Source organism: Notechis scutatus, chromosome 4, assembly GCF_049901735.1.
Source record: "Notechis scutatus isolate UNSWTSFEM ecotype Mainland chromosome 4, rNotScu1.2, whole genome shotgun sequence".
Taxonomy (NCBI): Eukaryota; Metazoa; Chordata; class Lepidosauria; order Squamata; family Elapidae; genus Notechis; species Notechis scutatus.
This window is the reverse complement of record NC_142012.1, coordinates 43,328,342-43,353,815: the sequence shown is the minus strand read 5'-3', so window position 1 is coordinate 43,353,815 and position 25,474 is coordinate 43,328,342. Positions and strand designations below refer to the sequence as shown.

Sequence of the window (25,474 nt, the reverse complement as noted above, 5' to 3'; positions counted from 1 at the left end):
TGAACTTCTTTATACAGACACAAAACTCAATTTCATGCTCCTTTTTGTATTCTATTCCATATCTTATACTATTTTACATTTTCTATATAGCTTTTCCCCTCTTTTAATTTTCTCAATTTTATTTTGATTATCTCATCTCAATTCAAATCATTATATTTATACTTTTGTCTGTTCTGTTTCAATTTCATATTATCTTTTCTCATTAAACAAATTTTCTCCTGTAGTTACTAATTGGAGTATGATACCTTTATATCTTTTAATTACATCCATTCAACTCTTATTTAAACTTCAATATATACCTTAAGTTTATGACCTTCAATATAATACATAATACATAACTTCCAATTGAATTCTGCTTGGTATATTCTTATAATATACACTATATTCTTTAAAAAAAAATTGTAAATATATGTAATTATAAACCCTCATTCCATTCCAGTTCAGTTCTATCATTAATAATCATTAAAAGCTTAACATCTTTAACACTTCTGTTCAATTAAATATCATACTTCCTTAAAAACACATATAATCTCCATAATTAATTTTTGCCTTATTTCTCTTCACATATGTTTTATAAATCATTAAATATACCTTTTGTTACATTTATTTATTGACAAGCATTCCACTGAATTATGATAGCTATTTTATCAGACATTTTAATCATACATTGTTTCATATTTTCTAAAATTATTTCTGCTTCTAATATAACCATACTATCTTATGTACCTTTGCAGAATCCATTTTCCATTAAGTTTTCACCCATTATCTCTAAATAGGCCCTGTTTCTCTATATTTTGCTTCTGTCCTTTATAACTTCTTTTCCTTTCTTTCTTCCCTCTCATCTTCTCCCTCCCCTTTTTACCCCCTTGTCTCTCTAATTCTAATTCTCTCTTCTGCATTTCCCTCTTCTGTTGCTTTCTGATTTTATACTTATTTTTCACTCTATTTTTTTTTTTTGAGTTGTTTTTCCCAATCTTAAACTTTCCATTCTCTTTCCCCCCTTTCCTTTTTTCCCCCATCTAAGATTACTTGTTCATTAAAGATGGCTTCTTCTTTGTCGCAATCTTCTTGTTCTGCAGACATTTCTTGTTGTTTCTCATAATTCCAAATCTCCATTTCTAAAAACTGAAATACGAAGCCAAAAGAACCTCTCCCTTCTTATGCATCTTCTTTGTACTTTTTAAGTTCCATTTTCAGTTCTTCTAAAAATGAGCTATTTTAAACAGTTTTAAACAACCACCCGATTGATTTTAGTCATTCAAAACAATAACCAAGGATCCAGAAATCATCAAGTAATCCAGATAGTCCCGAGTTATATCTTCTTATTTCTTTTTCGACTTTCTCTTCCTGGGGTTTTCGTTGCGATATTTCAGTTAGAATGTATCTTTTGGAAGTCTTGTTGAGATTTTGCTGTAAGTTCTTTTTTAATTCCAGGCAGTCTCCTCCCTTCCAGATCCTACCCTTTTATTCTTTTTCTCTCCTGTTTTCAAAAGCTTTTAATTATCCAGAAATCTTTATTATCTCTTTGACTTTTTATTTTCATCATTAAATGCCAATTGATGTCAAAGTGGATTTTTTTCCAATTTCTAGCTTAAGTCTCTTAGCTGTCAGTATAGGAAAAGGAGAAAACCAAATCTTTTCCCTTTTCTCTCTCCTTCGCAGCTTAAAAATCTTCTTAGGGAACAATGTTATTGTTTTTTAACAGTTTCAATTCCAGGGTACCTTATTTGTTGCTTTTGCTGTTTGACCCGGTCAACCAAAACTTTCTCTTCTTATCTTCCTCCTGCACATTCTTTTCCGGTCAAGTTCTTCTTTGTGGTGGCCATTTCTGACCACCGCTGCAACCGCCTTCGGGAAAGGGAGTAATGGCCAGCTGGGGAGGAGAAATGCAGCTCTCCTCAACCCTGCTGGCAGTCTTCCCCCTCTTCACCACCTCTATGGGATGGCTTAGCCCCAAAACCAGCCAGCTCGGGATGCTCCAGCGGCGAGCACGGATCGAAGCCTCGCAGAGACAAGGTTTCGGTCTGTCGCTGAAGAAGCTCAAACCAGAAGTTTGCCAGCATTTTACAACTTTCTAAGAGATTTTGCTAGACTGATATTTTAATAAAAGGATCACAAATTAATATAATTTTAAATTATGCCTTTTTCAGTAGAGTTTCTCTAGAATTTTCTTTGCATTGCTGTGTTTGTCAGGAGACAAACTCTTAATATTGTGTGGGAGTTAGACCTGAAGGCCCTATTTGTTTCCACAGAACCCCATTTAAACAACTCTTCCATTAACTTTTAACAGATGAACAGTTGGAAGGTAGGTTATCTAGTCCAACCCCCGCCCAAGCAGGAGACCCTACACTGTTTCTGACAAATGGCAGTCCAGTATCTTCTTGAAAGCTTCCAGTGATGAAGCTCCTTTAATTTTTTTAACTCTTTCATTCATACAAGTTCAGCTGCTAAAATCAAGTTGCATTGTTTCCAGACTGTTCATTGTTTTTAATTTTTAGTCTAATTCTTTTCACCTAAGTTAAGTCATTTAAATTGTTGAATAACATCGTTCTCTAGTAATTCCATGCAATTAAAAGAAAACAGACAAGTATTCCCAAAGTAGCAACTAGAGCTATTTTAAATTTCATTCAGAAAATTTATGTGGCTAAAGCCAGGTTAACTAAAGTGTTAATACATTTTTCTTGTTTTGATAAGGTACGTCTAGAGTGGCCAACAGATTTAGCTATCAACCCAATGGATAACTCCATATATGTGCTGGATAACAACGTGGTGCTTCAAATTACGGAAAATCGGCAAGTCCGTATAGCTGCTGGAAGGCCAATGCACTGCCAGGTTCCTGGAGTGGAATATACAGTGGGAAAACATGCAGTACAAACTACCTTAGAATCAGCCACAGCTATTTCTTTATCTTATAATGGGGTGCTTTACATTACAGAAACAGATGAAAAAAAGATAAACAGAATAAGACAAGTAACAACTGATGGAGAAATCTCATTAGTAGCTGGAATACCTTCTGAGTGCGACTGCAAAAATGATGTTAACTGTGACTGCTATCAAAATGGTGATGGCTATGCTAAAGATGCCAAACTCAGTGCCCCTTCTTCCTTAGCTGTATCACCCGATGGAACACTGTATATTGCAGATCTTGGAAATATTCGAATAAGAGCTGTATCAAAAAACAAACCATTGCTCAATTCCATGAACTTTTATGAAGTTGCCTCTCCAACTGATCAGGAGCTCTATATCTTTGATGTTAATGGCACTCATCAGTACACAATGAGTTTAGTCACAGGAGACTATCTGTACAATTTTAGCTACAGTAATGACAATGATATAACTGCAGTTACTGATAGCAATGGAAATACCCTTCGTATTAGGCGTGACCCCAATCGGATGCCAGTAAGGGTAGTATCTCCTGACAATCAAGTCATCTGGTTAACCATAGGAACCAACGGTTGCTTAAAAAATATGATAGCACAAGGACAAGAATTAGTCTTGTTTACATATCATGGCAACAGTGGACTCCTAGCAACTAGAAGTGATGAAATTGGATGGACAACATTTTTTGAGTAAGTATAAACTTAATGTGTACCATTTTGAAGCATGCACAGGGTGGTGTAATTGAAATTTGATGTATATTAATAAGACTGATAAAGCAACTAATTGAAGAGGAATTGTGCACACAAAAGAGAATACATGATCTACCTGATAAGAAATCCAGAGTAATGTTGTAACCAAAGCTGATAACCAAGCTAAGCCAATCAATCCCATTCGTGTACTATAGAAAAATAGCTAACCAGTACTAAATTATTTTGTCAAGTAGTGCCAAACTACTCTAAGGTAGAAAGTATGAAAACAAGGTTTGTTGTTTCTTGTAGTGTGTTGAGCAGCTGTCCCTAATTGTTTGCACTGGTTCTGGGAAAGTTGCTTTCCTCAGCAAAATGTCAGCATGTGTTTTCTCAGTTATCCTGTATATGTTTTTATGAAAAGCAATTCAGATTATTCAGAACTCTGCTGGATTGGGTCCCAGATCCATCTAATGGATTAGATTCATCTATCGTTTCCATGTATAACTAGCCAGACACCACCTAGGAAACATACAGGTTCTGAATGGAACAGCATCTTTTTCTGTGTATCTCAGAAAAGTGCTATGACTTATAACTAACAATTGCTGTCAAAAAAGATTGTTGCATCAATGTAATGTTCCTATTGCAAGACTAGCAGAAGAGACATAAACCTAAATGTCCAGTCTAAAAAGTAATAACGGAAATAACTTAGATTTAAACATTGCTAGGCAGCAATAAAAAAAGAGAGTGGAAGTTGGTTTTTAAGTTGATACAGTACAGGATGTGAAAGAAGACCATGGAATAAGAATGAAGACATTCAAAAGACAACAGAAGAAATTAAAAGGGCAGAAGAAGGATGTGCTATAATTGTAAAAATACGAAATTAGGTGAGTTGAAACATTAAACCACCCATTTAAATAGATTAGGGAATTAAATAACCACTAATGGAGATATTTAGAAGCATATTGCCAACCCTATGTTAATTTAAAGAAATGAAAGAAACTTCCCTTTCCTTTCCAGTATAGCCACCAACAAGCATCTCAAAGTTCTGTTTTTGTCCTAAACAATATGACACGCTATATATGGGAAAGAAATAATTGGAATCATTTCTTCCGTGCAGTTTGCTATGCAGGCTGAGTCCTATAATTGCTCCTAACATGTATCTTCTCCTATTATTCAAAAAGTCCATTTGACCGTCAGATCAACTTTTATAGGTATGATAATAGAAGATTTATCTTGGAATCCGAATATAGTTTTTCTTTTGTTATAAGAAGCTGTTAAGAAATTCCTATTATTGAGGCATGTAGCTTCTTTCCAGAAAACAACTAAGGTATGATTCTGTTATGTAAATCAGTTAAACATCCTTTTCAATAAATGTATGAGACCTGGTATTTCTTAATGCATTTAGACATCCACATGTTTAAATAACATGAAATATTTATATTATTTTGTGGTAAAAAGGTGCATTCTAAATTGATATATTCCAATAGCTAAATATAAAATTAAGACAAAATATATGAAAAAGTATGTATTGATCAAAATGAAAATAAAATCTTGCTTTGATCCTATTTCACTATTCAAATAAAGCATATTCTGTTTTTACTTTTTTCTTTTACAAAGTATGTGCTGCCCAATCCATTTGTGGCTCTTGGCAGCTTACAAACACTGATATAAAAGCCAAAGTAAAAAGCCATTAAAGCCCACTTAAGAAGGCCTTAAAAATTCTAAATAACTCTTTAGAACACTAGGAGATCTCAGTAAAATATGTTAAGTCCCTTCCAGAATAATAACAATTACAATAGCAAATTGTTCTCACAATAGAAAAAACAGAATTAGCAAAAATTATGATGCAAACTATATAGGAATTAGCAATTCTTCAAGTAACCTGGTCCCCAGCTATATAAGATTTTATATGCCATACTGAGCACATTGACTTCGACTATGAAGCAATTGTTAACCAGTACAGCTGGTTTCTTATTTCCTACAACTACCATTCATCATCCAAATTATTGCATTATGGAGCAATTGGAAGTTTCAAAACTATTTTATAATGCCAATTTTTAAAAAAGCACTTTACAAACTCTATCCTTGCAGAATGAGCGTACCTACTATATCAGCTAGTACTGATAAAAGGTACATCTTGCCACTAATATATATATAGCACCAGTATAGTATCCAAGAGGATCTAGAAACTATACATCTGATCTTATGAAGTCTAGTCCCAAGAAAGGAAGCACTTATACCTTGTCTGAATTCTGGTTTGACTTATTTTCCAACATTTAGCTCTTTGCATCTTAGTGAAGAACTCTAAGCATGCAATCCGGGTTCACAGAAAAACAGAGATAAATGCTAAGCTGGTGTGACTTATTCCACATCAGAATGCAGGACTACTTGGGAAGAGTTCCCAATGTCTCTAAAATAATAATCTCTTCCATGAAATTCTGCTGTCTGTTGATTTGGGGTGGTTTGGATTTGTTTGTTTGTTTGTTTCAATCTAATGCTGCCATATTTGAAGGAATATTATTTTGTTACCATCATTGTTTTAAGTTTGGAGATGAAGGAAATGTCACCTGTGCTAGGGGCCTGGCTATTTGGAATCCTAATAGAGAACTGTGCCTATGTTCAAAAGTTGTGGCAAGCAACCAACAGAGTAGATGGAATACAATTAAGTTGAGGAGATTCTTGTGGATGGATCTCCTTTTACACAGTTAAACTTTTATGATTTAGTCAATATCTGGACCATAATCTTAATTATTTTTCTAGTCCTCTATTCTTTTTTGTTCATATTTTAGATGCTTATTTTTATTGCTTTATTATTAGCTATTGTTGAAAATAAAGATTAAAAATAAAATATAGATTTATGTTCATTGCAAATTAGATTCATAAACAGCTATTTGAAGGCAAAACTTTCTAACTAAATATGTATCAGTCACATTAAAACTTAATTCACATTTTATTTCCAGTGAAAAATCTTAAACTTCAGGAAATCCTTCCCATGTCAAGAAAAGGTTAGACCCTTTCATTAAACATGCTGTCATACTAATTATATAATTTCAGCAACACTGAGATGCCATAGTAAAATACATATTTTCTTCCAACAGATGGGCAATATAAATATAGTAAGTCACTTAGTAGATTGAGTTTTATATCCTCCGAAGTAACATTTGAACTGACATTTAAATTAGTTAACTAAGATGCAGAAGGACCCAACTCTATTTCCTGATGGATGAATTCTATTGGAGACTGGGGGGTTGGTGTTCTGAAATAGGGAATTCCTGGCAGACAATTCAGACTCTCCCTTCATATAGTCTAGAGTCCCTGTATTAATCCCCAAAATGTCTTGTTGAATCTGAATTGTCACTTAACCTTACTGCTAAAAATCCAGATAAAAGTTTCAATTGTTTTGAGGTTCTCTGTTGGAATGCTGAAATACAGTAGTTCATGAACTATATGTTATACATAAATCTTTTCAGGATCACTATATTTTTTTATCCATACACTTTTTGTACCTGTTCTAGAAACAATGCATGTCCAGGTGTCATGACAGAAAAGTAACATTGCCATGGGAATAATCTGCAGAACCATGTTTGCCTCTGGTCTGAAACAGCGTGGATCCCCCCCCCCAATATTTAGTGAACATTTTGAATATCAAAATTTTACTTCATTGTTCAAAAATGTTGGAGAAACTGTAATAGGTATAGTATTATATACAACAGGGGTCTCGAACCTTGGCAACTTTAAGACGTGTGGACTTCAACTCCGAGAATTCCTGAGACAGAGCTGGCTGAGGAATTCTCGGAGTTTAAATCCACACGTCTCAAAGTTGCCAAGGTTGGAGATCCCTGATATACAGTATATTTAAAATTCTTGATTAGAATGCTATGAGAGATTTGCATGTGATTGGTAATTTCCAGTAGCTTGACAGTAAATAAAATTTCCAGCACCAATGCTGTAAATGAAAAGAGTCAGATTGGTGTAATAGTTAAGGCATCAGAATAGAAACCATGAGACTGTGAATTCTAGGCCAGCCTAGGCACAAACCCATATGGGGTGATCCTGGGCAACTGGGCTAGTCACTTTCTTTTAGCCTTAGGAAGGAAGCATTGGCAAACCACTTCTGAGAAACCTTCCCAAGAAAACTCAGGGACTTGTCCAGGTAGTTGCAAAAAACTGACTTAAAGGAACAAAAAAAAAAACCTCTTGACAATAATACTTATGCTTTACTAGCTTTGAGGCAATGGATACAAAAATAGTACTGTTTAGTTTTGTGAGACAGTAGCTGTTTCATGTCTCTGCTCTTTGCAGATGCTATGACACAAAATATTATTGCAAATAAGCAAGGAAATAGGTAATACTTGTTCATGCTCAGCCCTAAAACTTCATATTAGAATATTGGCCATTTAGAATAAATCATTATATCAATATACACCAAGCGATTGCAAATATTTATTTAAAATGTGCAGATATGAAAAGCTAATAAGTAGCTGTTAAAACATAAGATGATTATTATGATTTACTTTAGGTTCATTTTATTATATCACCATGGCTGTATTATACAACATATTTAGATTGGTTTTAATCAACTCATTTTTCTGAGTTTTCACAGTACAGTACATTAAATCATATACTAACCACACGGGTGGGTTCACATAGTACAAAACAGACCAAGTTTTCCAAATTGATATGAATATAGCCACAAATTTTGCAGCATTCCTGCTTGAGCATGTTATCTGAGTGTCTGATTCGTTTTTTGCTATTTGTGACTCAATCAGAATCAGTATCTGGTTCAATTTATGTATATAGTAACATTCGGTGATATTTTTTCCTGAATTCTATTAATCCAAAAGTGGAAACCTAGATTACCAAGGCAAACAGAGTTAGAGTTGATTAACATTTGGATTATGAGAAAATACAAGGGGTAAATCTAAAATTAGATTAGGTCATTGGAAGAACATTGCAGAATAGAAGTAAAAAATTGTGTTGGTGCCAAAATATGTCAGTTTTGGCCCAGGAATCATCCCAGAGTTGAGTTTTATTCAAAAGGTTTTTCCTCCCTACAAAAACAAATACTAAAATGATCAATTAGCAAATAAGTACAATTTCCGTTGTGTTTTTAAAAGCTGTTCATCTTGCAAGCCATTCAACATTGCAATTAAAAATTTAAAAAGCTGTTTAATTATCTGATGCAAGGTCAGGTGAATACTGTATTGTCATTCAGTCCTAATTATTTTCTGAGTTGCTACATATTTCTGTAATTATATATTGGATTCCAAAGCAAGTCAAGTTTTGCATGTTAAATAACACATTATATCTCTAACAAAATTCTTCTCTTTCTTACACATTTGTTTGGCTCACAGATTATTCAAATATGTAATTTCACTGATATGTGCATGACAGTTTGAAGGAAGATTTGATCTTAATTGTGTTTTGAGAGCTATCAAGAGTAAACTGTGAAATCCCATAATGAAATAGTCTTTGATCTCTCTGCCTGATATCTACTATTTTATAAATACAATTATTTCTGTATTCTTATTGCTGTAGGTACATTATCTTGAATTTAATGAAGCAGAAATGAAATGGACTGAGCAAATAATTTTAATCCATTGCATAGTCCCAGATTAATCGTATTGAGCACATAAATAAAATAAAAGAACATGTATCTGACAAATTAAAAATCATACACTATCACAGATTATTTAAAAATTATCAGGCAAATGAATTCATTTTCATAATCAGTATTGATTGTTGTAGCATTGAGGTTATAATACAGATACAGACAACCATACAGACATTCTACTGGAAGAATATAGTAGCAATAGCAATAGCACTTAGACTTATATACCACTTTATAGTGCCCTGTCAAAGCGGTTTACAGAGTCAGCATATTTCCCCAATAATTTGGGTCCTCATTTTACCCACCTTGGAAGGATGGAAGGCTGAGTCAACCTTGAGCCTGGTGGGATTTGAATTGCCAAATTGTAGGCAGCTGTCTGCAGAAGTAGCTTGCAGTACTGCACTCTAACCACTGCGCCACAGAGGCTCCTATATAATATGGCAAAAAGCCATATGAATAAGTTTTTAATGTCTACCTTTTAGCTTTCAGTGAAAATATTTTGTTTCTTCCTGTATATTTAACGAACATTTTAATTGGCAGCTGTTGTTACAATTCTAGTAGAACTAGATTGTGTGTTTCTCCTTCAGGTCATGTAATTTTATTTTATTTTTTAACATCCCTTTCAACTGACCTAGTACTGCAGCTTGGAGATACCTACTATAGGCCAGGTTTGATGTGAACCATACAAAATGGCCAGTGCTGCATTTATTCCAACTTTATATGTACAATTCATCACTTGAGATTTAAGGATCTGGACAAGAGAATTGGAACCCTATGTCAGACTCCATGTAACTGACAAACCAAATAATCAAACAGTATACAGATTTCAGAAGAATAACTGATAATCAGGGATAAAAATAATTTTAAAAATGATAAGTTTAAATTCCCATCCACATATAGTAAGGTTCAGTCTCTTTGAAACAGTTTTTTCAACAATCCCCAAATCTAAGCTGCATTTCCTCTTCTCACATAAGCTAGACCAGGAATCCCTGGCCACTGACTGGTACTTGGCCCTCCAGGAACCAAGTCATGAAAGCAAGCGAAACCCCATTCACACGTGCTCAGGATCTAGGCAGCACTCAAAACCACGCCTCCCTGGTCCACAGAAAAACTTCCCTCTGTTGGAGCTGGTCACTAGCACCCAAAAGGTTGGGGGCCTCTGAGCTAGACTCTTCGTGCCCTGCTTCTTTTCCAATCTTTAATAACTAATTTGATTTTGATAGGAGAAATTCCTGTGTATATTCTGATAGGGTAAATATATACAGGTGTAAAGGGTGCAGAAATTCCAAAGGTATAGAAGTTGTGCCACTTACTAAAAAATCCACACTCCTTTTCCTTTTCCCAATGCTAGCCAATTTGCCAGTTAGAACCATTGTGACAATGAAATACCCTGTGGCTAATAAACTAAAAAATTGAATTAATTAAGGTGACTTTAGATGGTGATACTTTTAAACCTCACCCCAACCTGAGTTTACTTTGCATATTCAGCTTTATACAGCTAATTTAGCTAATTAAAGGGCTAAAAGGGTTATCTAGTGTTAGGATGGAAATATACTGGCTGCCAATTTGCTATAACGCCAGGTTCTAAGTGCTTTTTGTTGACATATAACCGCCAAATGGGCCAGGATTTTATTTAGTTGATGGATCCCATCCTTTCCATATCAGTTAGGAATGTAATATCCAATAAAAATGTCTTCTTATGAGATTGTTCTTGCCAGTGATGTGTTATGTATCAATCCATAACTGAACATTTTGTAAAGACACAGTCGGCTTCCTCCATGACTTTCTGGCTTGTAAACATTTAGCTTAACTAAAAACCATTAATTGAATTGATGCTGCTGAATATCTTGTTACTCCTGCTGTCGGTTTTTAAAGTGTTGCAGTTTTATGGTTTTGAAAAACTAACAAAAATTAGAGTTTTGATCCCATTTGTGCATCTTCTTTAAGTTGTGAGGACTGTAATGAAAGGTGATAATAGATCCTCATGCTGACTTTGATTTTAACAAATGAAAACATTGCACCCATACAACAAGCAGTGTATGTGTGTGTGTATACACACACATACATACACACACATATATATACATAATAAATTATCTTCAACATTTTGATTGTAACATTGCTAAACACAAAACACGCAAAAGATACTGTGATTTCCTTAAAATCTTTTGTCTATCTTTTTACCTACAAATATACAATCACACTAAAGACATTAGAAAAACCCTGGGTCATCCCCAAATATAAAGTTACAATAATACAAACCTTTGGAGCGCCTAATTAATGAGATTTAGAATATCTGAATATACATTGTGAGGGAACTCTTAGCTCCTGGCTTGTAAGAGATAACTAAATGTTATTATCTAGTGAAAGAAGAGATCATTATTTTCAAAATCAACAAAGTGAAGTGAATTTCAAAAAGTACCTTTAAAAACTGCTTATTAGAGTATTCCTGGAAATTTATTGTGCTTGACATATTTTGAGGAAAATAATGTAACCCCGAATGAAAAGAAATTGTGAAATGGGACGTTTTATTTCCCAGAAGTAAAAAATGAAATGAAATAAAGGGAAGCAAAATACCTTTTTGCTGATGTTGTTACTTTCAAGTTGCACCCAATCCAATTCAGAAATACAGCAATGACATATATCTTGAAAGTTTAAAAAAGCAGATGTGTTTATTTAATAACTATTGTTTTGAAATAATGTGAAAATCAGTTCATACTTTTAACAATGTTACATGCTTTCTTAATTAAGTTTGTTAATGTGTTATGGGTAAATGTAAAAATGTTAAAAATAAATAGGTTACTTCGATAATTTAGGGCTAGAAAATCCAAGTTTGGTATTCTTCTGTTAAAAAAAAGTTAGCTGAAAACATGTTGTACACCTAAGAAGCCAATGAATATTTGACTAGATTTTTTAAAATTGCCTATTAACCATGCAAAATAAATGCATATTTCTACATAATAACTAAGAAGCAGGATTTTTCTTTAATATGTAATTACTGCACACTTGATTTTAGCCCAAGGCAGAAAAGTAATACTGTTTTTTTCAGATTGTATAAATTGTTCAACTTTTTTTGATACATAAGAATATATTTTCAGTACAAAATTTGTGAAGCAAGTGCACAAGCAGTACTGTGCAAAAGTCTCTTGTGTTTAATTTTGCATCCTAAAAATAAAAATGTCAGTATATGCCAAATAACTATGAACCTATGGAAAAGTTGATATATTTTCTGCCAAATATCTAGACAGATGCTCTAAAGATTCTCTACCAATAGATTAATTAAGTTCAACTGAATATGAGTTTCCATATCCATATTGAGTATCTTGAAAAGCAATATCAAGTTTGTCATAAAATAAATAGACAATTGTAATTAGAGTAGTCCTCAATTTATGACCACAATTGGGCCCAGCTTTTTGGTCACTAAGCAATTAAATTATTAAGTGAGATATCCTGTAACCAGACCCAAGTTTACAACCGTTTTTACCATGATCATTAGGCAAACCCGATGACCATTAAGTGAATTGCATGGTTCCCCAATTGACTTGGCTTGCTGGCAGCCAGCTGGGAAGGTCACATATCATGAGCATATGATTGCAAGACACTGCAACTATCACAAATGTGAGCCAGTAGCCAAGCACCCCTATTGAGATCGTATGACCATGGGTTGTGCGATTGTCATAATGTGAAAGACAGGTTGTAGATTACTTGTTTTGATGCCATTGTAACTTTGAGCATTATTAAAAGCTTGTAAAGCAAGGATTACCTATAGTTTAGTTCACCCTGTTGTTAATTTTGCGCAGATTGCTTCTGGAATTGAATTCCAAAGCTTGCATGCCAAAAGCTGGGAGGGGAGGGGCTGCAATCCATTTAGGGGGTCAAAGAAGCTGTCCGTTTTGAAATTCATTTTTCAAACAGACAGTAAGTTATGCCTTCCTTTCTTAATCACCTTCAACGATTATTATTCAGATCTATTCTTTTAAATATCTGTCACCATTCATTAACAATGCATAAATATATTTCAGTCTTAATCACATTATCTAATTTTCCTCTGTAATTTTCACATGATTTTAGAGACCAAACACATAACTTAAAATTATTTTGCAGACATTTTTCTGATTTTTATTGCTTAGCATTAGAATAGTTATAAGATTTGTTCAGAGCTATAAGTAGACTGTCCATCAATTCAAAAAGGAATTCCTGGATGAGAAGAAATGAATACTTTTAGTACAGGATTTCAAGCTAGGCATTTTAGCAATATCCTTAGCTGGAATAGAAAAGTAATAATATCAAAAATTGACTGCTTAAAATGCATGTAGATATAAAGAAGGGCAGAAATGGCTTAGACAGAAGAACACGAGGTAGCATAAAAGCAACTAAGAAGCATATACTGTACATGATATGACTTTTAATGAGGAATTCTTTTGCACTTTTTTTGTCTAGTACAAAAATCTGTGTAGTACAGAAAGAACACGATAGCAGTGATACCATTTTATAGGATTTAATGGGGTTGATGCCCACTCAAAAAAGTAGCTTTTACAAAGGTAGATCATGTCTTTTCTCTGTTGCTTGCCATGTTAGAGCCATTTCATGTCCAGCACTATAAACTCATCTCATTCTCCTACTTGAAAATGTAGGGACAACGATGAGAACAAGAGGGCACATTGCTGATATTTCTTTATTTCTTCATAATAAACTCTCAAAATAAGCATGTGTCCAATATCAGCCTGCCTATTCTCTGTTTTTTAACCTCTGTATTTATAGAAGGCTAGCTTTACTTAAATATTCTATGTGGGGCAAAGAATTATTTGAAGAACACTACAGATCAAAGTGGGAGTTTTCCCTAATATACAGCTTAAAGATGCAATCTGCTAAAAGTTATTTTGTACCAGAGATTTTGCTACAAGAAACCCCTGCACTAATTTGCAAATGATCACATTTATTGTGACTTCCTTTAAAGAAATATTATTAAATACTTGAAAAAATATATATGAAATTATGCACAAAAGAAGATGACCAGTTCCCGCATGTCATGCCATTTTCTCTATTTCTGGATTTCAAGATATTGTATGTATATTATTGCTTTATCAAACTATCTCCACAAAGGATATTTATTAATATCAATCCAGGTGTAAGGATATTGAGTACACAGATCACTCAGGAAATAAACACATGCAGTATTGAAATAAACATATCGGGAAAGAAAAGGAGATTAAGCGAACAGTGAATAGGATCATTCGATACTGTAGTATGTAGTTACAAGTGCCACTTGTTCCTTTTATATTAAGAATTTTATCTTTTTCCATTCAATTTTTATTCCCAGTGTATGCATCACAATGGTCCTATGATATTAGTACTCCTATCACAGCTTATTGTATCATTAAGAATGTGATGCTGTCAGTAATGTATATGAACAAAGTTCACTCTCTTCATAAACAGATAAGGCCCATACTAAATTAAAAATAAAAAAAATCAAAACCACTAGATGTAACATTTGTATAAAACTGAATTAAATCTACCCTTATAGAAAGCATATTTGGATCATAAAACAATTTATCCCTATAAAATATACTACTTTTAAATAGCAAATTAGATTGTAGTAGGGCTTGGTCACACTCCAAAGAGACATCTATGCAGACTTGAGAGCCATTGTTTTTTTCCTCTACCAAAAAGCTTTCAATAAATGCAACAAATTCTTCATTTTTTCATTGTGCATAATACAGGTGTAAAACCTCAAAATTTATCACAGTATTATCAGCAGAAATTTCTAGTTTGAGTCAGTGAGTAAAAACAATCCATTCTTGCTTCTGTTTGTTTGTTTGTTTGTTTGTTTGTTTGTTCGTGTAAATTGTTTTAGCTATGACAGTGAAGGCAGATTGACCAATGTCACATTTCCAACTGGAGTGGTCACTAATCTACATGGAGAAATGGAAAGGGCTATTACTGTAGACATTGAATCATCTAGCAGAGAAGATGATGTCAGCATCACTTCAAATCTATCCTCAATTGATTCTTTCTATACAATGGTCCAAGGTACGTTAACAAATTAAATGAAGCAATAATCTTCAAGAGAAAAAAAATAAAAGAAAAAACACTGTTATATTTATTACAAGTTGTGATGAAAACTAGCCTGAAAAGATGGTTAGCTAGGTGTGTTTTGTATAGGTATAGGGTTAAAGCCTTAATCTTCTATAATATACATACCTGAATAAAGTTATAAACCCTATGATTGTGTCTTTATTTTTTTATTATTATACTTTCACTAGTTGTGGATGCAATTTGCAAGTACAAGTTTAAAAAATATTTAGTTAATATTGATTAAAACCTTTTATATATATTCTATTTTTAAAATGATTCTAAAGATGCATCTAGATGTAAAAATAATGCTTCTTACAGCATATATTTGTCATACATTGGAATATGCATCAAGAAGTCAAATAAAGCTGAAAGGTCATAACCAAAAAATTTAAATTTTAATGTTTTAAATGTTTGAAAATTAAAATGCTTATATTTTAAATGCAACTGAATGTTGCATTAACGTTGCTTTGGTTTGTGTTATGAATACTTTTGTATGAAAAATCTTAGTTTAGAAATACATATTTGTTGGGTTTCATTTCAGATCAGTTAAGAAATAGCTACCAGATTGGATATGATGGGTCTCTCAGAATCATCTATGCCAGTGGCCTGGATACACACTACCAAACAGAACCACATGTTTTAGCAGGTACAGCCAATCCAACTGTAGCAAAAAGAAATATGACTCTTCCTGGAGAAAATGGACAGAATTTAGTGGAATGGAGATTTCGAAAAGAACAAGCACAAGGCAAAGTGAATGTGTTTGGCCGTAAGCTCAGAGTAAGTTACATCTCTAATGCATTTTTAGTTTAAGATGAATAGTACAGAAGACCTAGTGACAGTTTTCATTGCTTCAAATGAACTTTTTTTTCTTTTAGCAAGTCTTCTAAAACCAATACAATAAAAAGAAAAAGGAATAATGCTTGCTAATATAATTTAAAGTTACCAATGCCTCAGACAAGAATATTTTAATTCATATTGTTCTGTGTATTTCCAGATTTATAACCCTCAGTTTTTACCATTAGCATTACACACTAAATATGAAATCCTTCCTATACAACCCTATATTTTATTGCAGATCATTTTAGATGAGAACATAACAGTGCTTTAGGTTAATCTTAAACATTAAACTGTAGTCATCAACTCTATAATTTCTTACTTTTTAAAAAATGAAGTTTATAACCCTAGGTGTGTTTCATTTCATTGCATGTATGAAATGTGGGCTCTCCCTGTAGTATGTTGGTTTGTAGTATCCATGTTACAGATAATAGCTTTCATACCAAAGTACTTCAAGCATGCTTGAGAAATAATTGGGCTTTATCTGTGTTTGTAGCATACTATCCAAAATCTTCAGTATTTAAAACCTGACCTGCAATGTCCCTAGTTTTAGCAGAAGCTCTTACATATGGAAAGAAGTTAGTAAGACTGGTAACCTAATCAGCACTGTCTCAATGTCATTTGAATGTTCTATGAAAAAACCTCAATTTACCAACACCATGATAGATAGCAGAGGTCAGTGTCCATGAGTCCACCTAGTTACAGCCATGGCATGTGGAAGATTGCAAACTGGAACCTAAAAGCATAAATGGGAAAGACATAAATTAACAAATGAAATGAAAAGTGATGTTATATATGCCTGTGAAATTAAGAATGGAATGGTGTTGATAAATACAAGTAGGGAGGTTTTAATTACGGTAATAAAAAGGCTTAAATGGATACGAGAAAGTATGAATTTATGTCATTTTAGTTGTTGAAGTTGCTGAATGTAAAATTCGTAGGTTGATGATAATTACATATTATTTTTCAGTGAATGACAATAAGACATAAGGTTTGGAGAAACTGTGCAACATATTGAATGAATGCAATCCAGGGGGAAAATATTCTGTTAGATCAGGGGTGTCAAACTCAAGGCCCTCAGGCCGGATCCGGCCCACAAAGTGTTTAGATCTGGCCTGCGGGGCAGCCCTGGAAACAGCGAAGAACCTGCCCGCAGTGCTCCACTCTCGCAACCACTTTTGGCCTCTGGAGTCCTCTGGGAGGTCTTCCAGGCCCAAAACTGAACCTCTGGAGTGCTCCAGGAGGCCTTCCAGGCGCAAAACAGAGCCTCAGACTCGGAAGGTTATAAGAGGGAGGAAAAGTAAAATACTTTACCTTTCAGGCTTGCAGGATTCTGCTACTGTATCCTATGACAATTTTGTAATTCTAGTCTTCCTATGGAATCAGTTTCTTGCTCTGGGTCTGTTCATAAGGTGATCAAGTAAGTATTAACAAAAAAAAATCACAGAAATGTATGTCTCCCTATTTTTATAATTTTATAAAACCATGTCTTGTTGATATAGGGTCCCGTGTCATGCCCACCATGGCCACGTCCCGACTGGCCCTCCAAGGTCAAATACAATCCTGATGTGGCCCTCAATGAAATTGAGTTTGACACCCCTGTGTTACATGATGGTGACATGAATAGATGATTAAAAAAGGCAATAGAGTATAGAAAAAATGTTACTGCCGTTTGGACATCAAAGGATGGAAAGATTCTGGTGAACATGCATTTACAAAAAAGTTGGTTTTCAACGTCATTGAAGCAGAATGCGTAGGGGAAGTAAATGATTCAAAAACATAACTGATATAATTATTTATTATTACAAACAGACATTAGTGAAGAATATAGGGGAGATGAAAAGTTATGAATCTGGGACAAACCATTATTTGAAAGCATCAAAAGTAAATTAAAAAAAAAATAGGCATGAAAGAAAAGAAGTAAATGTATGAGAGTAAGTATATTACAGGAACTAAATGTATGAGTTGTATCTGAAAAGCTGGCAGAATATAAATTAATCTCTCAGAAGAATGAATGGAAGTGAATATATGGAAAGAGGATTTGGAAGTTGCCTGGAATTAAGTGAGAATTATGCTCACTGTGTGGAAGTGACAATAGTACCACAGAATGTGGAAGTTACTCTAATGAATTGTATACCAATGGCTGCTTTTAAGAGAAAGGTCTCTGCAAATAGTGCTGCTGAGAAAACGTTAATAGCAGCATATTGCAAAAGATAGCTGCAAATAGGATGTTGTCTTGATGTGCCATTGTGAGTAAGGGGTAAAAACATCCCTTCTTTCTACCTTTATACTTTGAGTAAGGATTTGAATCACAGTAACATTAATTGACTTGGATCTTGGTGAAAGTTTGCTAAAAATGGGAAAGGAATAGTAACATATTAAGTGATACAAGCTGATAGAAAGAAGAATAGATAATATGTATTATTTTGCGTGTGATGAATGTTGCATATAATATGAAATAAATTTAATTGTGTATAAGAACCGGCTTCTAACTATTTTGATATGTGGAAACTGGACTTTGAATAGGCCAGGAACATAAAAATAAGTTGAATGCAGTATGAATGAGGTAGTCAAATAAATGTATGGTAAAACAAAAGGTGGTAGGTGAAGAATTAATGAGTGTCAAAAGAATGTGAATACAGATGTCAGTGACTAGTAGAAAGTGAAGGTTGGTAAGATGGTTTCATAGGGGGGGGGAATTGAATGAGGGTCCAATTATAGAAAATACATCTGAAGGAAGAATGAATGGATCAAGAGCAACTGGAAGGCTGAGAAAATTGTAGTTGGGTGGAGTGGGTAAGGTCCTAAAAAAAGAGACAAGTTGTGAGTGTAAAGAAGTAGTGCACAAATGTGTTAAAAGCAAGAGTGATTTGCAAGAAGAAAAGTATATGGAGACCAGTCGTGAATAGTTTGGGGTAAACTTGATTTAGATATACTCCTTTTTTACCTTTGGCATTTTTCTTATTTTATACCTATAATTTACTCTCTCTTACTGCTTTTCTGCAGTTTCCAGAAAAGCATGCATCTATACAATGCATGTGTACTTTGAAAGCTTTCAAAAACATTTCTTATCAAACAGGCTGATGAAAAGAAATACGTTCCAAACAGTTCTTATTGACCCTCACTTTTGAATACTTCAATCAAATTACAGGTGCCTAGAGGATTATTGAAAAAGATTTTGAACAGCAGGACCCCAACTTGGAATAGATTTTTCTGTCTGCATTCAGATAATTAAAGACTAGAAATCCACCGTCCTTATTAAAATGCTCTCCTTTTAAAAACTTCTGGAATATGATCAGAAAACTTTGGACTTTTGTTTCTATTGCCTAGCAAAAATCATTCTTTGTATCTCTACAAGGCAGGGGTAGGATTCAAAAATGTTAACAACCGGTTCTGTGGGCATGGCTTGGGTGGTGGGTGTGGCTTGGTGTTCATGTTATTGGCTGGGTGTGGCCAACTCAATATCACTCACATCAAGGAACGCATCTCCTCGCCTGGCCTCTCATGACTGTGGTGATGCTGCAACAGTCGTAAGTGTGAAAAACGGTCATAAGTCACTAAATTCAGAGCCATTGAAACTTTGAATGGTCACTCCACACAAGCAAAGTACCAGCAAAGGAGAGGAAAAAAACTCCAGAGAAGTTCCTGAGACAGGAAGTCTAGTCCTGCCAAGAATGTAATAAGGGTTAATGGAGAGGCAGTTTCTGTAAGCAACACCAGAATGTTTCCTTCCTGCCTTCGTTACAGGATTAGGCCAGTAATTTCTTCTAACAACTGGTTCTCCGTCTGCTTAGAATGTTAACAACCGGTTCTAGCGACTAGATGCGAACTGGTAGAATCCCACCCCTGCTACAAAGTATATATTTTAGTTTACAGATCTTATCATCTTTCTCCTGATAGGTTCCAGAACTAATGATATTGAATCTTTAATCAATTTTTCAATAGAATTAAGTTTTCTAAATATAGTGGATGTCTTTATAGGATTTTGACATAGTAAAACCTGACACTAAATGAAAAATAGAACTGCAAACTTATAACAGACAATAAAATTATGGAATATAACAGAATTGAAATTTAAAAGGCAACTCATTTTTTCTAAGAAAAAATATAAATGCTTATACTTTATACTGTGTATCATAAGATTTTTTTTTGTATCACTGAAATGCATTAGTTTTCATTGCTTCTTGCTTCAGTGAAATGCAGAAAGTATCCAACTTCCTGTTCCTAATGATATTTATTTGTAAATGTCTTCTGCTGTAGAATTTATCAATATTTAATAAGTGAGGTTTTTCTTTAAAAAAATGGCACTTGGCTAGATAATTCTACAGTCCTTGGCTATTAGGTCAAAATATCAAAATTCATTTTTATTTATGAAAGTCTGAATAATTTATTATCTGTTTTAAGAATATTACTTTTCTCGGAGTTTGAATATTTCTTTCTGGCTTCAAGCAATACAGCTCAGATGATCCATTAGCCAGAAAATTTCTTTCAGAACATTCTTCATATTATATTCTACATGTAATATAATACATCTTATAAAATTAGAAAATAAATGAACATTCAAATTTTCTTGTCTATAAAATAAGCTAATTTTATTGTGTGAAAGAATTGCTAGTGTCTATTTTTGATGCTCTATTTGAAAAACAATTCTTACATTTCATCAACATATTTGTTGGCCTTTTATTTTGATTTTTCATTATTATAGTGATAATTCTGCTATATCTTCATAATTTCCTCTGTAAATCTTGTTATTATAAAAGTTCTCAATTTATATATTGTTGAATTATATTAACATTTAACTAAATTCTATCAGCATTAATTGAAAACATTTTGAATAAATGTCAGTGCATCTTTATTTAATGACACCTTTTAAAATGGCAACCTAATCCCTGGCTATTATGCCATGAAGCTGCTAAATTAGTTTACTGACAAAGAAAATCAATCATTGTAAATGATCTTTAAACAATGGTATTCAAACAGTGGCTGATTCTATAAAGAAATAATAAGCAGCTCAATGCTCCCCCCACATTATTTATTTTGTTGTCTTATTTGTTTCATAAAAGGTTAATGGTAGGAACCTCCTTTCAGTTGACTTTGATCGGACTTCAAAGACAGAGAAGATTTATGATGATCACCGTAAATTTCTACTGAGAATCGCCTATGATACTTCAGGACATCCAACTCTCTGGTTCCCAAGCAGCAAGCTTATGGCTGTCAATGTTACCTATTCATCTACAGGTCAAATTGGTAGCATTCAACGAGGCACCACTAGTGAAAAAGTAGAATATGATGGGCAGGGAAGGATTGTATCCAGAGTATTTGCTGATGGTAAAACATGGAGTTACACGTATCTTGAAAAGGTACTCAACTATCAATTGGAATTTTGGTTTGCAGTTCTATTAATGAATTATTTCTGCATAAAATTTTAAAAATGATTGTTGCATGGTATTTGCAGTTTTCAACAGAGAAGGGATATCCATGTTTGTGTGCACACACTTTCCTCCAAGATCTAGAAGTAACACATATGATTTTATAGTTCTTTCCCATAGTCTGTTGTATCTTTACAGCAGCTATTGCAAAGCCTTTCTAACTTTGTGGGCATTTGAATCCTGATCTCATTGGTCCTAGCCCACATCCTCACTGTTGCACTGCAAGGAAAATCCATCCCAGAAAACTGATTTTGAGATATACAGTATGTAAGATAAATTTGATTTCCTGGAATTTACTAGGTTGTTGCCTGTGGATATAATTATGTCATTGAAATCATGGAGAATGATTATACATGAGATTGAAGCACATTTAGGTGGCAACCAGAATCAGTGTATTTGGAGATACTCTTTATGAGTAGTCATGTTAACCTAACAGTTTTCTCAATATTGTAATAATTGTTTGTTTAATATTGTATTTTTTCAAATGAAATTACCCTTAAAATGTCTGTTAACACAAATAAAAACACCGAATTTTATAATACAGGATAATAAAAACAGCTGTAGCTTTTCCACCCTAAATCTGAAAAGGGAATCTAAAAACATTTTCCAAACATTTTTTTCACTTTGCACCAAAAAAAGAACAGTATATTTACTTTCAAGTCAAACTTCTGAAAGAGTTCTAAACTGCAGCATAAATATAACAATTTAAACAATGATATGTGTCTCTCTGTCTCTTATACACGCATATACATGCACACAAACACTAATGTGTTTTCCTCATATTCGTCCAGCAAAATTTATTCTTGGCCTAGAATTTGGGGGGGGGGGAATTGTCCAAAATGAAATATGGTATTAAACCAGTGCTGCATGCTTAATTATATACTCCCTAGCATGGCAATACTGAACAAAACACAAGAAGTCTTTTATCATTATTTAATCTGATGTCCTTTAGTGGGACAGAGCAAAATTTGCCTTAGGTGGAAATAGCTACCGACAGTGACAGATGCTGAGAGTTTTATACATCTTCATGTGAGTAATATAAAATAACAATGGTAGTGATGTGTAATGCCAAAGCTTTACAAACGGAATCATTTGGTGACTAATTAACTCTGCAAAATTTGATGTAAATAACAAGCCAATTGCTTCACCCATCTGACAAATAGATATAAAAGAGGAGGTTCAGGGATCTTCAGGCTAGTAAAATTCTCAGTAAATTATCTCTAATTACAGGAGTGAAATTGTCTCCTCCATATGTTGTTCCCTTCTTGAGTTGCTGGCTTAAGACAGCCTCACTTTTGTTGGTATTAAACATGACTTATCCCAGTCCATTGACAATCTGCTGTTTGGCATTGAGTACTTGATAAAAGGATGACTCAGTCACAACAAGAACACATTAGGAATCTGGAGCAACTCATTATAGATCCTCTTACAATTAAGTATCCAAATGAATTAGGCAATTACCAATATGTAAGGTCAAGCATTACTCAATTTGAATAATGATGATTTAGTAAAAAAAAAAAAAAAAACAATGTTGCTAGTCTACCAATAGTTTTGGCACTTGATTAAACTCTGTTTTCTTTTTCAGTCAATGGTTCTCTTACTGCATAGCCAACGGCAGTATATCTTTGAATATGACTTACTGGATCGGCTTTCTGCAATAACCATGCCCAGTGTAGCTCGCCACACTATGCAGACTATCCGTTCTATTGGCTACTATCGGAACATCTACAATCCTCCAGAAAGCAATGCCTCTGTCATCATGGACTATAATGAAGAAGGACAACTGTTACAAACTGCTTTCTTGGGCACAAGCCGGAGAGTCTTGTTCAAATACCGAAGGCAGACTAGGCTTTCTGAAATTCTGTATGATAGCACAAGAGTGAGTTTTACTTATGATGAGACAGCAGGAGTTCTGAAAACAGTAAATCTCCAGAGTGATGGCTTTATTTGCACCATTAGATACAGGCAAATTGGTCCATTGATTGACAGGCAGATTTTCCGCTTTAGTGAAGATGGAATGGTAAATGCCCGATTTGACTACAGCTATGACAATAGCTTCAGAGTGACTAGCATGCAAGGTGTTATCAATGAAACTCCATTGCCTATTGATCTTTATCAGTTTGATGACATATCTGGAAAAGTTGAGCAGTTTGGAAAATTTGGGGTTATTTATTATGATATTAATCAGATAATTTCAACAGCTGTAATGACTTACACAAAACACTTCGATGCTCATGGTCGCATAAAAGAAATTCAGTATGAAATATTCCGTTCACTTATGTACTGGATTACAATTCAGTATGACAACATGGGCCGAGTAACTAAAAGAGAAATTAAAATTGGCCCATTTGCTAACACTACCAAGTATGGTTATGAATATGATGTTGATGGCCAGCTACAGACAGTTTACCTTAATGAGAAAATAATGTGGCGCTACAACTATGATTTGAATGGCAATCTCCACTTGTTGAATCCAAGTAATAGCGCTCGATTGACACCACTGCGATACGATCTGAGGGACAGAATCACTCGACTTGGTGATGTTCAATACCGGTTAGATGAAGATGGATTTCTGCGACAAAGGGGCACTGAGATATTTGAATACAGTTCAAAGGGCCTTCTTACCAGAGTTTATAGCAAAGGCAGTGGATGGACAGTGATATATCGTTATGATGGACTTGGAAGACGTGTTTCCAGTAAAACCAGTCTGGGACAGCATCTTCAATTTTTTTATGCAGATCTCATATATCCAACAAGAATAACTCACGTGTATAATCACTCAAGCTCTGAAATCACTTCTCTCTATTATGACTTGCAAGGACATTTATTCGCCATGGAGATTAGTAGCGGAGATGAGTTCTACATCGCCTCAGACAATACTGGAACCCCGTTGGCTGTTTTCAGTAGTAATGGACTAATGCTGAAGCAGATTCAGTACACTGCCTATGGCGAAATCTATTTTGATTCTAACCTTGATTTCCAACTGGTGATAGGATTTCATGGAGGTCTTTATGACCCACTAACCAAATTAATTCATTTTGGTCAAAGAGATTATGACATATTGGCAGGCCGTTGGACTACACCTGATATTGAAATTTGGAAAAAAATAGGGAAAGATCCAGCTCCTTTTAACCTGTACATGTTTAGAAACAACAATCCAGCCAGCAGAATACATGATGTGAAAGATTATATCACAGGTAAATATGTACATTTAATAAAGTACAATTCTCTACTGTTTTTGTTAAATTACATTATACACATATGTCACCTTGGAATTAAAGTATCTGATAGCAATGTACTATACTCTTTATATGAGTAGGATATACTTTATTAAGATAAAAATGTATGTGTATTCTACCTTACTTCACGTGAGAGGTATACACAGTTGGGTAAAATAGTACATAATTATATCATTTTTCTTAATTAGATTTGTCTGAGATCTTGTGACTATAGAAAGTACTCAGGATGATCGCTTTTTTCCCAGGGAAGAATTTCATTGTAGCCAATGATAGATGTAGTGACTTAATAGACAATAAGACTTATCAAAAATCCTCATAATAGGCCTTGTTTCTTGTCTCTATAGAATACTTTACTTTGAGGATTCAAAAGAAAATGGGGTTTTGATGTTTCCGTTTGACTAAATGGTTACTATGGCAACAGTTTATGTCTGCAAATTTATTGTATATTATGAGTGGAGTGCTATTTTGCCAGATGGCCAATACATCAAGGAAACATACTAGGATTTCTTGCTTGCATGATAACACCTTGGATCTTTAAAAGGAAAGTTTTCCAAGCAGTCATGTGTCAGTGGGAAAAATAATGTGCAAACATTCTTTCTTGCTATTTATGGTTGTAGGTTTATCTGTAGTTTAAATAGTAGTGCTTTTTGATTTACATAGCTCTGCTATGTTTTCAAGTACTTAACAGAAAGGCCTTAAACTAAGAAATCTGGTATT

General features: G+C 34.0%; 1 protein-coding gene across 27 annotated transcripts in view; it reads left to right on the top strand.

The window, feature by feature from the left end:
* Positions 1-25,474, top strand: part of TENM3 (teneurin transmembrane protein 3) — a 708,976-nt gene that overhangs the window by 675,490 nt on the left and 8,012 nt on the right. For all 27 annotated transcript variants that reach the window (XM_087963269.1, XM_087963268.1, XM_026667191.2 and 24 more), the window contains 5 exons: positions 2,695-3,569; positions 15,035-15,210; positions 15,797-16,032; positions 21,153-21,449; positions 23,104-24,715. In XM_087963269.1, the coding sequence (XP_087819395.1) occupies positions 2,695-3,569; positions 15,035-15,210; positions 15,797-16,032; positions 21,153-21,449; positions 23,104-24,715 (3,196 nt within the window). The remainder of the gene's footprint in view (positions 1-2,694; positions 3,570-15,034; positions 15,211-15,796; positions 16,033-21,152; positions 21,450-23,103; positions 24,716-25,474) is intronic.